The sequence below is a fragment of the Bacillus rossius genome, chromosome 15 (genome assembly GCF_032445375.1).
Source record: "Bacillus rossius redtenbacheri isolate Brsri chromosome 15, Brsri_v3, whole genome shotgun sequence".
In the NCBI taxonomy this organism is placed as follows: Eukaryota; Metazoa; Arthropoda; class Insecta; order Phasmatodea; family Bacillidae; genus Bacillus; species Bacillus rossius.
The window spans coordinates 2,298,994-2,318,423 of NC_086342.1; the positions used below are offsets into that span (position 1 = coordinate 2,298,994).

At 39.1% G+C, this 19,430-nt stretch overlaps 1 protein-coding gene across 2 annotated transcripts in view; it reads left to right on the top strand.

Moving 5' to 3' along the window:
• LOC134539732 (protein fem-1 homolog A) overlaps nt 1-19,001 on the top strand; it is a 19,034-nt gene extending 33 nt beyond the window's left edge. The window contains exons 1-6 of one of the 2 annotated variants that reach the window (XM_063381992.1): nt 1-1,365; nt 6,295-6,477; nt 9,771-10,013; nt 11,846-11,971; nt 13,501-13,726; nt 17,369-19,001. The exon at nt 1-1,365 is cut by the window's left edge and continues 33 nt beyond it. In XM_063381992.1, coding sequence (XP_063238062.1) covers nt 1-1,365; nt 6,295-6,477; nt 9,771-10,013; nt 11,846-11,971; nt 13,501-13,725 — 2,142 coding nt within the window. In that variant the 3' untranslated portion in view covers nt 13,726; nt 17,369-19,001. The remainder of the gene's footprint in view (nt 1,366-6,294; nt 6,478-9,770; nt 10,014-11,845; nt 11,972-13,500; nt 13,727-17,368) is intronic. The other variant, XM_063381990.1, reaches the window with a different exon arrangement.
• The last annotated feature ends 429 nt before the right edge of the window (nt 19,002-19,430 follow it).

Below are 19,430 nucleotides of genomic sequence, written 5' to 3' on the forward strand. Positions count from 1 at the left end.
GTTTCGACTTGTGTTGTAAAAGTAAATTGTAATGGCGGTCGTGAAATTGCTGTGACAGATGCCAGATATTGGCTTCCGCAGCGTCGACTATCTAAGTGTGTTGGAAGCGAGGTCAACAATCCCGCGCACATGAGTTATGAGGTTCGACTGAGGCCTTTCCATTTACTTGGAAAACGATTCGACATGTGGTTCACGGGCAAAGGCGACCTGGAGAGCCAGAAGGAGGCGCTGTTCAACGACCTGTTCCTCGAGCTGAAGCACGCCGCGCCGGGCGCGAGGCTGAGCTACCAGCTGAGGAACCGCCTGGAGAGGTTCTCGATCGACGCCCGGCGCGAGATCGTGAGCTTGGTGAAGGACGGCTGCGCGCCTCTGTTCGTCGCGTGCAAGCGCGGGCACGTGGAGATCGTGCAGTACCTCATCACGACGTGCGACGCAGACCTGGAGCAGAAGGGATTCTACGAGGTGCCCGACGACCGCTCGGTGCACTGCGTCACGCCCTTGTGGTGCGCCGCGGTGTCGGGGCGGCTGCCCGTGATCCGCTGCCTGGTGGAGCACGGGGCGGACGTGAACGCCATCTCGGACACGGGCTCCACTCCAGTGCGCAGCGCGTGCTTCATGACGCACCTGGACGTGGTGTCCTACCTGGTGGACTCGGGCGCGGACATCATCCGCCCCAACTACAACGGCGGGACGTGCCTCATCAACTCGGTGCAGAGCGCGCAGCTGTGCCTGTACCTGCTGCAGCACGGCGCGGCGGTGAACGCGCGCGACGTGCAGAACAAGACGGCGCTGCACTACGCCATCCAGGAGCACCGCTTCGAGACCACCAAGCTGCTGCTGGAACACGGGGCGGACCCTCACGCGCGCTCCCGCTACCACGACGACGCCTTGCAGACGGCGTGTCTCAAGGGCGCCACCAAGATCCTGGAGTACCTGGTGTCGCAGATATCGTACGCGCCCGAGCGCCTGGCGGACGCCTACCAGCTGCTGGGGTCCACGTTCCTGGACGAGCACAACGACTCGTTCGCTGCGCTGTCGCACTGGCACACGGCGGCGCAGATCAGGCAGACCCTGGACCCGCCGGCGCGCCCCCTGCCCGCCCCCGGCCAGGACGCCTCGCCCCGGTCCACGTACGGCGGCGCGGTGGAGTTCGCCTCCATGGAGGACCTCAACAACGTGTCCACGGACGTGGACGCCATGCGGACTCAGAGCTTGTTGATATGCGAGCGCATCCTCGGGCCCAACCACAAGGACACGTTGTTCAGGCTGATGTACCGCGGGGCCTCGTATGCAGACGCCCTGCGCTATCAGCGGTGCATCGATCTGTGGCAGCGCGCGCTGCAGATTCGGGTGCAGAAGGACACGGTAAGTCTCCCGTATTTCATTTATCGATTATAACATTCACTGGTTTACTAAAAAAAAAAAAAAAAAAAAAAATGTTTTTCTTTACTGGTAAAGGTAGATTTTTTTTAAAATTATTTTTTTTTACAATGTTGCGGATAGCATAGCTCAGTTTTGGAACTATACACGTCACCTTGGCATACATAATATGACACATCATTTTTCTGAACACAATGCATACAGATATAATAAGTTTCACAGGTAATAGCATTACAGCTGTACATTTAACGCTTAAAATATTTATCAGACATTTAACAATAAGATCTGGCACAAATAAAATAGTTAATTTAACACTTATTTATTATTCATTATACTTTAAAAAAATAATTATTTAATACAAACATCAATTACACATTCAACACTTAATATAGTTCTTATATACATCATTTTGGGGTAAATATGTAGAGTAGCGGTATATGCAAAAAAAAAAATGCTAAAAATCCGAAAATATTTTTATTCTATGCTCTTTCACTTCCTCTTTTCAAATCAACCAGCGGAGATAAGAAATTCCAAATACTTTAGGAGATAATCAAATTTTTTAATTTTGAACGTGTAGAGTAGCGTTATTTGCGAAAAAAAAAATTCTAAAAATCTGAAATTACTTTTATTATGTGCTCTTTCACTTCCTCTTTTCATTAAAACCAACGGAGATAAGAAATTCCAAATATTTTAGGAGATATCGAATTTTTTAATTTAGCAATACAACACCTGTACAAAACATTCCAACGACGCCATTTTTGTTATTTTGCCGTGTGTTCGTGAATGCATAATAAATAAAATGGTCGATTAGGTCAGGTCAGTTACATTATTAATACTTTCAAACTAAGTGTACATAAAAAATAATGTGAATTAATTTTAATGGCTGTTTAGTTTTAAAATATTTATAATGTAACTGACCTGACAAAACAAACTGAAACAAAGGATGAACATTATGAACTAAAATGGTCGATTAGGTCAGGTCAGTTACATTATGAATACTTTCAAACTAAGCGGGTAAATATTTACTTGGGCGGTATTTCCGAAAAAAAAAATGTTAAAAATCCGAAAATACTTTTACTTTATGCTCTTCAACTTCCTCTTTTCATTAAAATCGGCGGAGATTAGAAATTCCAAATACTTTAGGAGATATCGAATTTTTAAATTTCTTCATATGTAGTTGAGCGGTATTTGCGAAAAAAAATGTTAAAAATCCGAAAATACCTTTACTTTATGCTCTTCAAATTCCTATTTTCATTAAAAGCGGCGGAGATTAGAAATTCCAAATACTTTAGGAGATATCGAATTTTTAAATTTCAGCACAAAACCAGCGCATTCCTGTGGCGTGCGTGCACCATTGTTTCTTGTTTACGTACGAGTATTTTTTTATTGGATAATGATGTCACGTGATTGTTCGTGATAGGCCAGAATTCAAATGAACTAATACGTGATTATTTAGTTCAATTATTGTTTAAAACGGTGTTTAATTACCGCCTCCAACTTAGGTGAGTTTTTAACGTTTCTAATTTTAAAGTCTTATTTGTTATTTTGATATTGTTGCGCAAGTAATAAGTAACAAAAAAATTTACGTTAGTTGTTACTGTACATCCTTTGTTACGGGTTTGTTAGGTAAGGTCAGTTACATTATAAATAATTTAAAACTAAAGAATAATATAAATTCACATTATTTTTAATATCACCTTAGTTTGAAAGTATTTATAATGTAACTGACCTGACCTAATCGACCATTTTAGTTTACTGTTCACCCTCTGTCCGGGTTTGTTTGGTCAGGTCAGTTACATTATAAATATTTTAAAACTAAACAGCCATTAAAATTAATTCACATTATTTTTAATGTCGGCTTAGTTTGAAAGTATTAATAATGTAACTGACCTGACCTAATCAACCATTTTATTAATTACGCATTCACGATTCACGTATTCACGAACACATGGCAAAATAACAAAAATGGCGCCGCACGAATGGTTCCACAGGTCTTGTATTGCAAAATTAAAAAATTCGATATCTCCTAAAGTATTTGGAATTTCTTATCTCCGCCACTTTTAATGAAAAGAGGAAGTTGAAAAGCATAAAATAAAGGTATTTTCGGATTTTTAACATTTATTTTCGCAAATACCGCTCAACTACATATGATGAAATTTAAAAATTCAATATCTCCTAAAGTATTTGGAATTTAATACCTCCGCCACTTTTAATGAAAAGAGGAAGTTGAAGAGCATAAAATAAAGGTATTTTCGGATTTTTAACATTTTTTTTCGGAAATACCGCCCAAGTAAATATTTACCACTAAGCGTACATTAAAAATAATATGATTTAATTTCAATGGTTCTTTAGTTTTAAAGTATTTATAATGTAACTGACCTGACCTAACAAACCCGGACAAATGATGAACATTAACAACTCACGTAAATTTTTTTTATTACTTATTACTTGCGCAACAATATCCAAATAAAAAATAAGACTTTAAAATTAGAAACGTTAAAAGCTCACCTAAGTTGGAGGCGGGTACATCTCCTTTGCCATTAGAAGGAAATGATGTAGTCGTTCACCTACGTCGCGATACCTCCGACGGAACATTAATAAATAAACACGTATTGGTTCATTTGAATACTGGCCAATCACGGAACTGTCACGTGACAAAATTGTCCAATAAGAAACATAATAGATACTCGTAAACAAGAAACAATGGTAATCGCAGCATGAATACGCAGGTATTGTGATGAAAATTAAAAAATTCGATATCTCCTAAAGTATTTGGAATTTCTTATCTCCGCCGGTTGATTTGAAAAGAGGAAGTGAAAGAGCATAGAATAAAAGTATTTTAGCATTTTTAGCATTTTTTTTCGCATATGCCGCGAGACTACATATTTACCCATTTTGGTGATGCTTTTGGTCTGTATGTAAATGAGATCAATTAGTAACTATATAACTGCACTTTTAACATTTACAATATTCCTCCCACAGATGTATTGCACAGATTATTGCTTTGTAATGTATTTGGGCAGTTCGAGCATATAAACATTTTTTAGAGTTTTTTTTTAACATTGCAGTAGTTTCCCATTTGAACATTTGGTTAGGTTAATTTAGCTGCATTTGCTATACTGTATTAGAGTGTGAAATGATAGTATAGGTTAGCAACATTAAAAATACTAAATGTCATTTTCCAGAACAGCCAACATTATCAAAAAATAAATGGGTACATGTTCTTAGAAGATTTAGACGTTATACTTAACTTGGCATAATAAAAGTTTAACTTCAATTTTGCATGAAAATAATTATTACCAGTAAAATAATAAAAGGATTGAAATTATATACTTATATGGTTGGTAAAGAATAATGACAATAAAATTAGAATTTTTTTAAATAGATACTCAGTATTCAATAATAATACAAACATGTGTATAAATTTAATTATTTATTTTAGTAAAATAATATGAATTTAATTGATAATTAAAATCAATAAATATACTAATGTTCAGTTTATTTTAAAATAAATTATTACTAATATAGGTAATTATTTATAATTTATAATGCAATTAATTTTTTCAACGTGTACATAACTTCATTTATATAAAAACACTCACCACTCACCACCTCCGGCTAGCTCAAATTTGGTAATGAGTGGAACATACAGGTTACAGGTCACGAAGAAATTTATACACAAAGTTCGATGTATTACCTGTTTTATTTATTTATGTTAAAAAATCACACTATATTTCGTACAACAGACAACACAAAAAAAAATTACTGTACATAAAAAAAATAATACACCTCGAGCTATCGCCCGGCCCGCCGCCCGATCAACGACCGCTCGGCCAAGTGCTCGGACAATGACTGACTTTACAGCCTTCCTTTCCTTTGTGCGGGCAGTGTCCTGGGCTCGCTGACGTAATTTTCAGCCAATAACGGCGCATGGTAGCAGAGGCTTCCACTAAATGCTTACTTCTGTCCCCACGACGCAGAGATTTTGTATCTTTCTCGCACTCCCGTGACCGTGACTCATGCCTAGCGTGCGAAACAAAGCCTCGATCGTGGAAAAAACTAAGGAAAATCACGTCATCATGCCTTCCTACACATAGAAGCCAGCAAAATAATACTTGAAATATAAATTTATGATTTGAAAAAAATAATCAATACATCCGGATAATTAAGTTTACAATAACTTTTAAAAGGAAAAACTTTACATCTAACCTGAAATATGACAAAAAATTTATAACAAATTATTATTAATGGATTGCATGAGGAAGGCTGTAATCTGGGTTGTTACAACACTTTTAAACACACTTGAAAAAAGTTTATAGAGACAATGTTTTCAATTTTTTGGACCAGTGTTCAATATCGATCGTATAAGTATATAATTAAATAGCACATATATAATTTTTATTTGTATTTAGTCATTTTTCATTGTGTCAGTTTTTGTTGCACGCTGCACACACATCGTAAAAGTTTACACTCATTATTTTTTCATAACTCACTTGAAGAAGTATGACCTAACCTCATTTATATAAATACACTTGAAAAAGTTTCTAAACATAATTTATATCAATAATAGTCATCATAAATATACATTTTTATTGATATGGACCAGAATTCAGTATCAATCACTATAGTATAAGATTTAAATGCATAGGTAGATATAATTTTTCTTTCTATTTTTTGTGTATAACCTTTTTACATCCTGTGAAAATATAATTGCATGGTGTGTGCGCATTTTAAACATTTACTCTTGATCTTTTTTCATAAAATGCCTTCAATAAACCTTGATTGAATTTTTTTCTCTGATGAGCCATTATAGTAATAATTTACAGGTTATGTTGTGTGCATTTAGTCAGGACTGTAGGACGTAGATGTGAAGTGAAGCTCACGGTTGCCTTGTATGTGTGTGTGTGTGTGCAGATCCTGTACACGGACACGCTGTTCACGGCCCAGGCGCTGGTGCGGCTGTATGTTGACCTGAACCAGAAGAAGCTGGAGATGAGCCACTGCGTCGCAGAGGAGGTGGAGCCACGCTTCGAGGACGTGGTGACCACCTTCCGCTGCCTGGCGGACCAGGTGGTGTCCATGCGCCACCTGCTGGAGGTGCGTGTGCCTTCCCCTCCGACCCTCCGACCCTCCGAGCCTCCACTCTGACACTCCGACCCTCCACTCCGACCCTCCACTCTGACACTCCGACCCTCCACTCTGACACTCCGACCCTCCACTCTGACACTCCGACCCTCCACTACGACACTCCGACCCTCCACTACGACACTCCGACCCTCCACTACGACCCTCTGACCCTCCACTCTGACACTCCGACCCTCCACTCTGACACTCCGACCCTCCACTCTGACACTCCGACCCTCCACTCTGACACTCCGACCCTCCTCTCTGACACTCCGACCCTCCACTCTGACACTCCGACCCTCCACTCTGACACTCCGACCCTCCACTCTGACACTCCGACCCTCCACTCTGACACTCCGACCCTCCACTCTGACACTCCGACCCTCCACTCTGACACTCCGACCCTCCACTCCGACCCTCCACTCTGACACTCCGACCCTCCTCTCTGACACTCCGACCCTCCACTCTGACACTCCGACCCTCCACTCTGACACTCCGACCCTCCACTCTGACACTCCGACCCTCCACTCTGACACTCCGACCCTCCACTCTGACACTCCGACCCTCCACTCTGACACTCCGACCCTCCACTCTGACACTCCGACCCTCCACTCTGACACTCCGACCCTCCACTCTGACACTCCGACCCTCCACTCTGACACTCCGACCCTCCACTCTGACACTCCGACCCTCCACTCTGACACTCCGACCCTCCACTCTGACACTCCGACCCTCCACTCTGACACTCCGACCCTCCACTCTGACACTCCGACCCTCCACTCTGACACTCCGACCCTCCACTCTGACACTCCGACCCTCCACTCTGACACTCCGACCCTCCACTCTGACACTCCGACCCTCCACTCTGACACTCCGACCCTCCACTCTGACACTCCGACCCTCCACTCTGACACTCCGACCCTCCACTCTGACACTCCGACCCTCCACTCTCTCCACTCTCTCCACTCCCGTTTCACCTTCCGTGTCAGTTTGTGGGGCAATATTTTACAGCGCGGCTTTTCAGTGAAGTAATAGTAAATGTAACGCTCGGACAGAGCTGCTTTTTAGATCGGATAGAAAGAAAAATAAGGGCGTGGCTGTGTCATGGACACAAATATTTTCGAATTGCCTCCCACCATGGAAGCAAATTTAAAGACGTATTCACGTCTTAATCGGAAATCATGGTTTTCTCACACTACACACTTCAATGAATTTTCCCTGAAGGGATGGTTTCTTAATTCCAAATAGTTTGTGAAAAATAATAGTTTACAGCTTAACTCACTATACCAGCATCGGACGTAAATAAAAACGGAAAATATGTTTCTCAAGTACTAGAGACATCCCTAAATTTGCCCTGAAAACATGGTTTTAATTCCTACTGGATCGTGTATCTTTTTTGTTTAGCACAATTGTAGCCAACTGTGGATGGAGAATTAAAAAAAAAAAAAGGGGGTTAGTCATTTTGTTCCATATACGTATTGAAGTTTATCCCTGGATCCTGAAGGCTTGATCCTGATGGCATGATGCTGTTGGCATGATGCTGTTGGCATGATCCTGTGGTGCATGATGCTTGCTGTTTTAATTCAGTACGTGGGAAGATTCTGTACAAAAAAAAATATTGTCATGTAATGAATTGTGATCGTAAGTTGAATAAAAAAGGAATTTTTTCAACCTTCAATCACAATTCTTGATTATTTTGCGATTTCTTTCATGTGCAGATTCTGCGGAATATTAAGTTTAATTGATGAACATGCTTTTAAAGGACTGAAGTCAAGCGAGTTTACACTCGGGGCTCATTAGTATAATGTAGATTTTTCTTCAGTATTTTACGTCTAGGTTAAATTCATTATTTTCCGTTTATAGTCGTTAAACCTTTGTACAGATGTGTAGGATTCTGTTCACTGCTGTAGAAAAAGGGTGCAGACTTCTTCAAAGTTTAATCGTCTCAGTAGTAATTTTTTAATTGGTATAAATATTATTTTGGTGTAAATAAAAAAAGTTTAAATGTGAAATTGCCTTAACATCTTTTGTGCCTCTGTCTATTCCCAAGCTTGTGGTTTATTATTCTAACAGGTTTTTTTTATTTGACTCAGGATGTCTACTGAGTCACGAAAGTCCCAAAAAGTCTCAAAATATAGATTATGGTCATAAAAGTCCCGAAAAAGGTCTCGAATAATTTCAGTTAGTTGAAGTTGAATTCATGAAAATATTTTCCGAACGTGGTGGTCTAGACTACATGCAAATTTCTCACACAAGTACTAGGCTATTTGTGTGTGATATTCAACGTATACACGCAGTTTTAGTATACGAGAATTTCAATAAATATATATATTGTTTTTTCGCAATCACCATTAGATTTGTTGCATCGAGTAGCAACCTGTGAGTGGGTTTCGGTTTTTTTTTCCCAACACTGTGTTTTTACTGCTTTTGGAAACCGAAAGTCCTTTTTGTTTAGTGTTGTTTTCTGATCGCAGAATTTTGAAGTACGGGAAATGTAGTCGAGTTAGTCGTCGACAGGTTTTATTGGAAGTTCAGGGGCGTTTCCGGGGAGGGGGGGGGGGGGTTGGCGACGTGCGAGGAACTGTTCCACCCAGGGCCAGCGTGTCCACACGGGCGAACCAGGCAATCGCCCAGGGCGGCGCAGCACGACACATAACAGCTGATACAACATGTTTAACGATTATTGAAACTAGATGGAAATGGATTTTTGGTAACAGTTTTGAATGTTTACATTGATATATAAGTAATTATTTAAAGTCCACGGTGACCTGTGTATGATTTGTAATAAGTAAGAAAGTAAAAAAGTAAAAAAAAAAAAAAAAACACAAGCCTGCTTACATTTGATTGTTGACAAAATCTTAGGCTTACGTCAGGGGCGCAACAACAGGGGGGGGGGGGGGGCAAGGGTATTTTGCCCCCCCTCTGAAACCTTGAAGTGGGGGCAAACTGGGGCAAAGAAAGTGCTGTATAATCAATTTTTAGATGATAAAACTGCTTAAATAGCACCATTTTCCACCTTGAAATGCAAAATTTTCCCGGGGGAGGACCCCCGGACCCCCCACTTCAATAGGGGGGGGATCGATGATTCTTTATAAAAAGGTATTTTGCCCCCCCCCCCCCCCCCCCCCCCCCCTTCGAAATTTACTTGTAGCGCCCCTGGCTTACGTGATGTATTTTGAGGCAAGGGAGTCCGGCTGCGGTGGTGGTGGTGGGGGAGGAGGGGGCGGGGAAGGGCGCCGGTTGACCTCGCTATTCCGGTCCCGCAGGTGCGGCCGGTCTACAAGCGGCAGCAGGAGTGCTACGACCGCACGCTGCGCTGCCTCACGCACCTCATCTACCTGCTGGTGGAGACGTACCACACGCCGTCCCAGGAGGAGGAGACCCGAGCCCAGGTGGAGAGGCTGGTGCGCCACAACCCCCGCTCGGCCGCCACCGGGGACTCGCTGCTGCACCTCTGCGTGTCCCAGCTCAACACCATCAAGAGCTCCTACTTCAGCGACGACAACCAGGTGCCTGCTCACTCGCTGTTCCGTATCCGCAAGCTACGTCACCTGCGCCACTTTCGACGCCGATTCCATTTGCGATTCTTAAATTCGAGGTTTGATTCTTCAAGTCTGATGTCCAAAAATTACATCAAGTCGTGCACTCCCATTGCACAAATCTTTCAAAGATAATTAATTACTTCAATTTTACATTATGGCATCGGTACATTTTTCACATTCGGATACTTACAAATAATTTATCAGTGACATTGAAAAGTCTCATTTTGAAACAAAATTAGTGTAAAAATAAAACCCTATAATTTTTTTCCCCTATTTATTGGGTCTTAAAATTCAAGGAGGAGATTGGAAACTTATGTAGGGGGGGGGGGGGGGGGTATTTTAGATAGTACACCAGCTGTTATTGTTTAACAGTATTCAACGCTCTCAAACTTGCTTTAAGAAATAAAAGCATTAAAAAATAGAGAATTGGGGGGGAAAATGCTTAAATAAATCACCACAAACAAAACTAACAAAATCTGTAATTTTTTTTTTTTTAAATCATTTGCTATCACTAGGTTGATAGCACAGATTTCATGGTTGATTGCAACAAGCTATATGCATGTCAATTTTACTTAGATTGTTAACTTTTCAACTTAAAAAAAAAAAAAAAAAAAACCTTATAATTTTATCTATTGTTTTAACCGAAATCAAAGTAAAAACATCATACAGCACTTAAATGTATGTTAAATCAGAAAAATTAAGCAGCTATCAGACAGGTCTTACTCATATTTTAAAAAAATTTCTATCTAAAAATATTTAATGATTTACATCATTGTACCGTTAAGTTTGTTCCTAATTCTACGAATAGATTGTGAAACATTTTACTGTTAGGTGAATTTGTATCTTTCTCTTTTTAAGTAATAATTTTTTTATTACTGATGTTAGTACTTTTTCAAACTCATATAGGCCCCTACTTATTTTTTTTTGCATTTTATTGTTACTAACATCTGTCCTTTACATTCTTATTGTAATTATTCCAGATTGCAGCTCACGTCTGTCAAAATGAATGTGATGAAATTAGTATCGGAAACATTTTATTCTATAATTTTTTTTTTGGAAAACATACAATCTTTCTGAGTAAACAATGTATGAAAATAAAACCAATAACACAGGCACCTCTTATTTAAAAAAAAAAAAAAAAAAAATTGACTAAAAAATAAAACCATTGTATTTTGTACCTTAGCTATCACTCAGAAAAGGTCTTTTGTGGTGTGATTGTACGTATATATATTTTTGACGTGACGTCTAATAAATCGATGAAGCCAGCTGCACGCACGAAAAGTGTCCCGTTACACACATTGTCCTGTTACACATATTGTCCCATTACGCTCATTGTACACTTGCGCCACATCTATCTCTCTTCCACTCGATTGGAACAACCATCGATTTGACTTTTTCGAGGCATATTAAACTTGAAACACTCCCATTAGTTTCTCCTACTTTTCCTATCTTCGTCCTATCCTTAACAGAATAACACAGATTGGAAGAAGTTAAATAGCAAACATATATAAAAGTTATAGTTGAAATAATCTCTTCGTTAAAGTAATAAACATATTTGAATTAATGAGTGCAAATAAAAGTAAATATATCAATTAAATTGTAGATTTCATTTGACTCCTTTGTATCCATTCAAAATAGTGATAATTTAATAAAAATGATTGAATCTTATTCATAAAAGTATGCAATCATTTCATCAATGTTTTGTTATGACGTCACTTTAAACTATCATCTGTAAACCGACTTTACAGACAACCAATTTTTTTCTCTCTTTCAAATTGGTTATTTTGGCTCCTTGGCAGGTGATATTTCCTAACTTGAACGTGATCCGCCTGCTCCTGGACTCGGGAGCGCACGTGAACGCCCGCAACGAGTCCCGCTCGACGCCCCTGCACATCGCCGCCACGCCGTACAACTTCCACAGCCCGGTAAGCCCTAGTGGCCGCAGTGCTGCTACTCTTTCATTGTTCCCGCGGACTGGGGAAAACAAAAAAAAAACCTCAGAAAATGGGTAAGGTGTGACTAAATCCTTAAAAAGTGGGGAATGTGACTAACTGTTAGCTATCAAACTGGATTAGTATTTTTATTTATTTTTTTTTTTTTTAAGACTACCAGTCTTCAATCGCAGATATGTTATGTATATAAATAAAAATGTAAATGTTTGTTCCTTCAGAATGTTAAATCTGCGAAAGTTCGTAACTGATTGCTTTGAAATTTTGACACAACGTTACATTTGCGTACGCGCGTGCTTTTCATATGGCTATGTCACACATGTGACAAGTAAACAAGAAAGCTAAAAATGTACATGTAAATGAATGTTTGTTTTTTTGTCTTGTGTTTTGTAAAGATAATATATAGATTGCAACACACGTCTGTCAAAATGAATTTGATGAAATAAGTGTAGAGAGAGGGAAGTATGCAGATATACAGATTAGGGAGATAAAGATATAGAGACATAAATACATGGAGGTATAGAGATATAGATAGTGTATATAGAGATCAAGATATAAATATTTTTGTATATAAAGAGGGATTTATAGAGGACATATAGAGAGAGAAATGCTTTGTATATGTGTATCTACTTCAAACAAATTACAAAAAAACTGAAAGAGGCGTAGTAAGGAATGCCAGGCATTTGCTAGTAAAAAAATAAAAAACAGCAACAGCAAAATCTTCTTTTCATAAAAATGAAATTGGCCTAGCATAGGCGTGCCCAGACATTTCCTTTAGGGGGGACCCTGCTAAATTTTTAAATCAGAAGCTGAATTTAGAATGTTAAATAGCCTAAATACATTCACTCATTGCCGTGTTTATATTTTTGTGCAGTATCAACGAGATATGTTTACTAGTTAATATTTATATCTGTATAATTTTAACAATCTTGAAAATATGTTGTTTTTTTTCTATAGACAATGTTTAAAGGGTACTTACACATTTTTCCCCCCTCGAATTTTCCAATAGTTTTGGTCCAGATCTACCTTGAAATGAACTTCTTTTCAGTGAATGCAAACACAGCAATTCAGACAACAGTACTTTAACTAACCTCTTAAAATATACATATATTTTTTTTTTGCTTGGCCATTTTAAGGGACCTAGTGTTTTTTTTAAATAAACTTAAGGCGGCTGTAGTTCCAGAACAATCGTCAAAATGTTAAAAAAAATATTGTTAGTTAGGGATGCTGCGACACTGAAACGAAGTTTGAGCGTCACAGTGCCAGGAATACACTGATATTAACGAACGCATTAGAGAAAATGCCGATCTGAGTGATTACATTGGTGGAGAGGGGGGGGGGGGGGGGCACCGCACACCTGCCCCGCCCCCACTACTTGTAGGCACGCCTATGTGGCGCCAGCAATGAAACCATGAAGAGTCTTGTCTGTGGATGCAAAACCTTGTGCGCGAGAGTGTGTCGTGTCGTGTGGCGTCGTGTCCGAGCGCTGTCCGTGCTGCCCGCAGCTGGTGGAGATGCTGCTGGAGCACGGCGCCCACCTGGACCAGCCCAACCGCGCGGGCGACTGCCCCGCCGCCGTCATCTCGGGCAACCCGCAGAACACCGTCGACATGATGAAGTACGTGTCGCTGCGCTGCTTCGCGGCCAGCGCCGTGTGCCGGCACGGCATCCCGTACCGCGGCCAGGTGCCGCTCACCCTGGAGAAGTTCGTCGACTTCCACCACGTCTGAGGTGCGTAGCTTCACGGTGTCCCGCGCACTTTCGGGAAGCCTTGGGAAGTCACTCTGAAAACTTTTTTTTTTTTCCAAGGCTTTGGAAAAGTGCACGGATTTTATTTTGATCCTCAAATTAAATTTAAGCAAGTTAAAAAAAAAAATATATATATCCCACAGGCCAATGGATTGTCATAGGCAAACAGTACAATGACTGTCATTGTCATGTCGCAAAATGGTGGCGGTCTTTAGAAATGTTTATTGCATTGTGGGGAAATATCTACGTGGAAAAATGATAAAATGTTTATATTTTATTTAACTACAACCATAGGATGTAAATATTTTACTGATAATGATAATTCTTGGTAGTGTAATATAATGCCCTGTGAGCATTGTTATGTTAGGTATTTATTAGCTTGAAAGAGAAAAAAAAGACAATGGACTGAAAGATTTTCGTTTGGGACAGAGGGTCTTGCTATAGCATTTGACATAAGCGTAAGCGTTTTGTCTTGAATGAGCTTCACTACTGCCATATATTCAATTGAACTACTAAGAAACTGTCTATGAAGCGACAGAAATTATAATTAAACATTGTGTGTTGTTGGAAAATTTTGTAGATAGGAATTAACTTTTTGGTCACGTGTTGACACAATTTGGTATTAAAAAAACAGCACCTGAAAAATTACTTACCAACTTACCAATTTTCCAATTCTGAAAAGCGTAAAACAGTTGAGGCCTTTCTTAGGAGTAGTTGGCTTTTACAGGAATTATAGCAACAAATTGGGTTGGCATTACGTTATTCAACCTGTCAAAGACAGACAGACCATGGAAATGGGGTTCACAGGAGCAATATGCTTTTGAAAATTAAAGGTCTGTATTTTTAAAAGAACACATGATCCTCCATCCCATACAAGGTCGCGAGTTTTTATTATACACGGACGCCTCAGCATATGCTCTAGGTACACAAATAGACTTATTGAAGTGAGACTTCTTCAGGCACGATGAGAGTGAAATTAATTTAAAGTCTGAATTTTAATGCAATGTTTTCGTAAAACATTGTTGTGAAGTGTTTCTGATGCGAAAAGAACAGAGAATAGGTACTTGGCCGAAGAGATGTAAAGAGAGAACTATGTTATATACGTTGCTGGCCTTTTTATCTTTCTTGCTTTTGTGTGATTTTTCGTACCCCACCCAAAAAAAAAAAAAATAGAACAGAGATATAGATGAACGAAAAGAATAAGACAGAGTGTGTGCATACACTTGTTTCAGAAAAGATGTATAGGTATCCTGTACAGTCAGTTGTGAGTGCCTTGAATTTTATATTTGCTACCAGCACGCTTGCGTTCCTCCTTGTTCAACCAGCAGCGTAGAGGGCGCTGTTGAGACAGTCCCTGCATTCCCAGCGTAGATAGCGCTACCTGTTTGGAATTTCATATTTCGTTTAGAGATTTTAGGTGTTACAAATGACAGTTGTTTGAAGAAACAGTAACATGCACAGGTTTTTTTTATGGTGTATTTTAACGGTGAGTAATATTTATTGTTAATGGATCATTATTGTTTGATCTATAACTATTGATATCCTGAGCAGTGTTTTAAAGTTAGTAATAAAATTGTTCATTCATGTTTATTTATTAAATTGTCTACTTTCTCTCTTTCTGCAGTTTTATCCGTTACAATATACTTACGAGTTGAGGTTTGAATTTCCTAAGTAGTTTCACTTTATCATGTGCACTTAATTACTTTTTTTTTTTACTTGACACAAATGACTGACTCATTGAAGACATATATGAACTTAATAATTTACCAGTAGCATTGTATTAAACACCAAAAAAATAAAAATAATCTCTAAAATTTTTGCAGCAACTCGAGAGCTTAGCTCAATTTTTAAGAACTTAACTAGACTAAAAAACAATAAAGTGTGGACTCGACAGCATTATTACTGTGAGCTCGACTTGACTCAACCCAAAATTTTCAGATTCGTCCATCTCTTATTAAAATTATTAAAAATGCTCAAAATCATGCTGCAGGAGAAAGTACGTTGTCACAGAAAGTCAAATGCATTACTGGAGGGTAAATTTTTTTTTTTGAGTGATTGTGTGTTGAAATAAAATTTTTATTGGGAAAGAGTGAAATTGTTTATGAACAAATTATTGAGTTTGGTTATGTGTGGCCAGGATGTTAATGGTGCTTCACTGCAGTAAGCAAAACAGCAGTAGTTGGTAGAATTTTTTTTCATTCATAACGCTTCTCCCTTGCATCACGATAAACATGTTATCATTTATAGTTAATCCCTAAATAAAATATCTGTATGATATCTGTATGGAAGTGTATTTACATAATGAATTTTACTGGAAGTATTGATACTGTTACGAACGCGAGAGACCAGACCGCGATTCCAGGTTCGAACCTGGCTGGTGGTCTCGTAACGTTGACGTAAGGCGTGCCACGCGCGCCTGGCTGGGTTACAAGGGGTTGTCGCTACCCCCCTCCCCCCTTGTGCTCCCCACGAATCGTCCTTCCTCTGCGCTGTTATCTGTCGCGGAGCGGTCTTGGGAAATTCCGCGGGCCGCCGGGTGAGTAAAAGACTCTATTCTCGATGTTTCGGGCATCGGGTCGGCTTGTCACATCCGCACTCGTCGGTTCGAGAAGTGCGCCCCTCAGATATCTAAGCAGTGACGCCAACCTCCGGAGGGTTCCTCGAGGAGTCCCGCAACGAGTGCCAAGTTCCGCGAGGAGTCCGACGAGGGTTCCGCGATAGTTTCCGAGCGAGTTCAGACTTTCAGAGAGTTCCGCGAGCAAAGGGAAGTGTGACATCGGCGAAGGTCAGAGACCCCCCATCGAGAGTGGCGCAACGCGAAACCACAGGACCGTGAGAGTGCGACTGAGTGGCGGGAGACTGTGTGTGGACGGACAGGCGCGAGGTGAGGGGTGAACCACTGTTGAGCCTAGCTCCAGTGAGGATTACGAACTATGGAACAGACATTGAGTGACTTAGGTATAAATATTTTTAAGTGCCATTGATTTGTGATGGGACATTTTTAAGTTCAATTATTTATCATTAAAGTAAATATTAGTAATTAATAAAACTGTGAAAAAACCTAATTGGGCTATCCCTTACGAACCCAGTTATTCCCACAAAGTCGTAACAATTAATTTAATAGTTCTCTTCTGGTAAGAATAAAGGTGCTTAAAAAACAGACTGACAACATTGGCACTGAGAATGCTATTAGTTTTGCATAAAACCTTAAAGGCAATTTGCCAATTTATAATTGTGAATAATAATAATATGTCCAGAAAAACCTTTAATATAAAGTTAATATATAGTCACAAGATCTGTTTTTATAAGTTTGGTGCAATTCTTATTCTAAAGAAAAAAAAATTGTGGTTATGGTCTAAATGTTAGGGGTGAGGCTTATTCAAGGGTGCGGCTTACTCGGTTTAGAGTATTTGGTTTTAGAGGTAAAACAAATGCAATTTGTCGGATGTGTTTGTTACAAGTAGGTTAGGCATAACTAGTTTGGCATTTTTCTAAATTGTATCATGAATTTATTTTGGGAAAAGTGTGCACCTAGTTATTTTCGTGAATACCCCACATTGTGCACATACATATTATAGCTGAGAGGGGCATAGTTTATTGTGTTCCTTTGATTTTGTTTTTCAGGCAGACACGGAACTCATATCCAACATGACAGCATGAGTTCTGCTCGCAAACAAAATACACACGGCTAGATTCAAACTAAATTAGTAGTAAGTGTTCAAATTGTTGCCAGCACGTCTCCGTGTGAAAAGTCTGTTCTTGCATGTAAAATTATAACTGTAAAAATTGTGTACATTGGATTAACATGTTTCAGTATGAATGGTAAGTAATCAAAAAAAACTTATGTTACAAAAATAAATATCATGTGTATGTTAAGAAATTAGAATTTGGCCTATCATACTTTTTTTTTAAATAATGTATGTCAGTATTAATAAATGAGAAGAAATGTTGTTTGGATTGAAGCATGCAGTATTGAGTACAGTACAAAATTTTTTTAGTAAATGAAAGCATGCGGTCTGTGAGAAGAGAGATGGTGAAGCGTGGAAGAGAAGTGAGTTGTTGTAGTTGTGGAAGACTACAGCATCCTCAAGGATCCACTCTCACGCCGTTTGTTGCCTGCGTCATCGTCTTCTGAGCTGTTTCTGGCCAGGAGCACCTTCGGCCGTCCTTTCTGCCTTTGGGTTCAGTGTTTGTTAGGTCCATGAAGGTGTTTCCTCGTATCTAAACTAAAACAACTTTATTTTGATACTCATCCCGCCCTCTGTGTAAGATGAAAGGCATTTTTGATTTGCGCATTGGTTTTATACTTTTTATTTCTCTCAGAAATTTGCCAAGCGTCAATTTTTCTGCCAGTTTTTAGAGCATTGAAGCGTTGAGTTGTTTGAAGAAGAGAGACATTGAATACAGGAAAGTGCGAGCTAACTGTTAACCACTTGCAGAGAAACTGTGTGCCTGGAAATTATCATTTTCCCTGTATAGGTCTACGATGATACCGCCCGTGATTTTGAACATGTTTATTGTTTGAAAAGGCAAAAACAACTAGGCTTTGGAAGCGCATATATAGTCTTTGGAGTCCATCCTGTTCACCTGCTGTCGATTGTGTGGTCGTGGTGTCAGCAGTGTCCTTGCGCTCCGGGCGAGTAGTGCTTTCAGTCCCAACTCATGTTTGAACGCTCAACAGCTGAAAAATAAGTGAAACTTTATGCCTTTTAAGTTATTCACTTTGCTTACAGTTAAGTACCTAAATCATTGGAAATTTTTTATTATTATTATTATGCTTAAGTTCAAGAAGTATGTGACAATAAGCTGTTTATTTTGGTAGTTTTGACGAAGCATCTAAATCCATCCATCTTGCTTCAACCTAAATTTAGCTTCATCATCAAACTGGGGAATCCTCCCTGATAACATCAGAACAGTGTTTCGTAGAATATGGTGCAAGTTTTTGTTCGACAAGATTTCCCAACAGTTGTTGCAAGCCACTCACTGAAATTTTTCAAAACTGATCGGAGAATGTACAATTGAAATGAGGATGTCAGACCTTATTCGTATCCGTTTCAAAGTGTGCACAGTTTTGCATTTCATGTGTAAAAGTATGTTGGAGCAAGTCGTACTAATTGTACAGTTTTTAATCTTAATGTTGTTTGTTATTTGAGAGCTAACCCCTTAAGAAACATTAATATAAACAAGTGAAATAAGTATTTACAGATGAATATCTTATTAAAAGTGGTAATAAAACACACAATTTAATAAAAAAAAAGTTTTCTCTTTTATTTTTCATAATCCAGTTGTTTCCAAAATCTGATGTGTTGGTGTATGTACTGAACATTGTCAACATTTCGCTAACTGCTTAAGTTGCTGAAGTTGTTAAGAAAATTGTCTTCGAGCAACAGTTTATGCATATGAGAACAAAGTTGACTGTTTTTTAAATTTTTTCCTTCCTTTCTGTATGGTTTTTACTAACAGTAAACAAAATTTAATGAAAAATACCAATAAGCATTATTCAAATCAACATTTTGGACAGTTAACTAGCTATGGCATATTCCAAAATAATGATTTGAATCAATATTCCCAATCACAAGAATCATTCAAACATGTGTAACTTTTAAAAATGTGTAAAATAATAACCAATTTAAAAAAAGATTTAAATTTAGTTAGTGCAATTGTTTATGTATTACAGTACCATAAT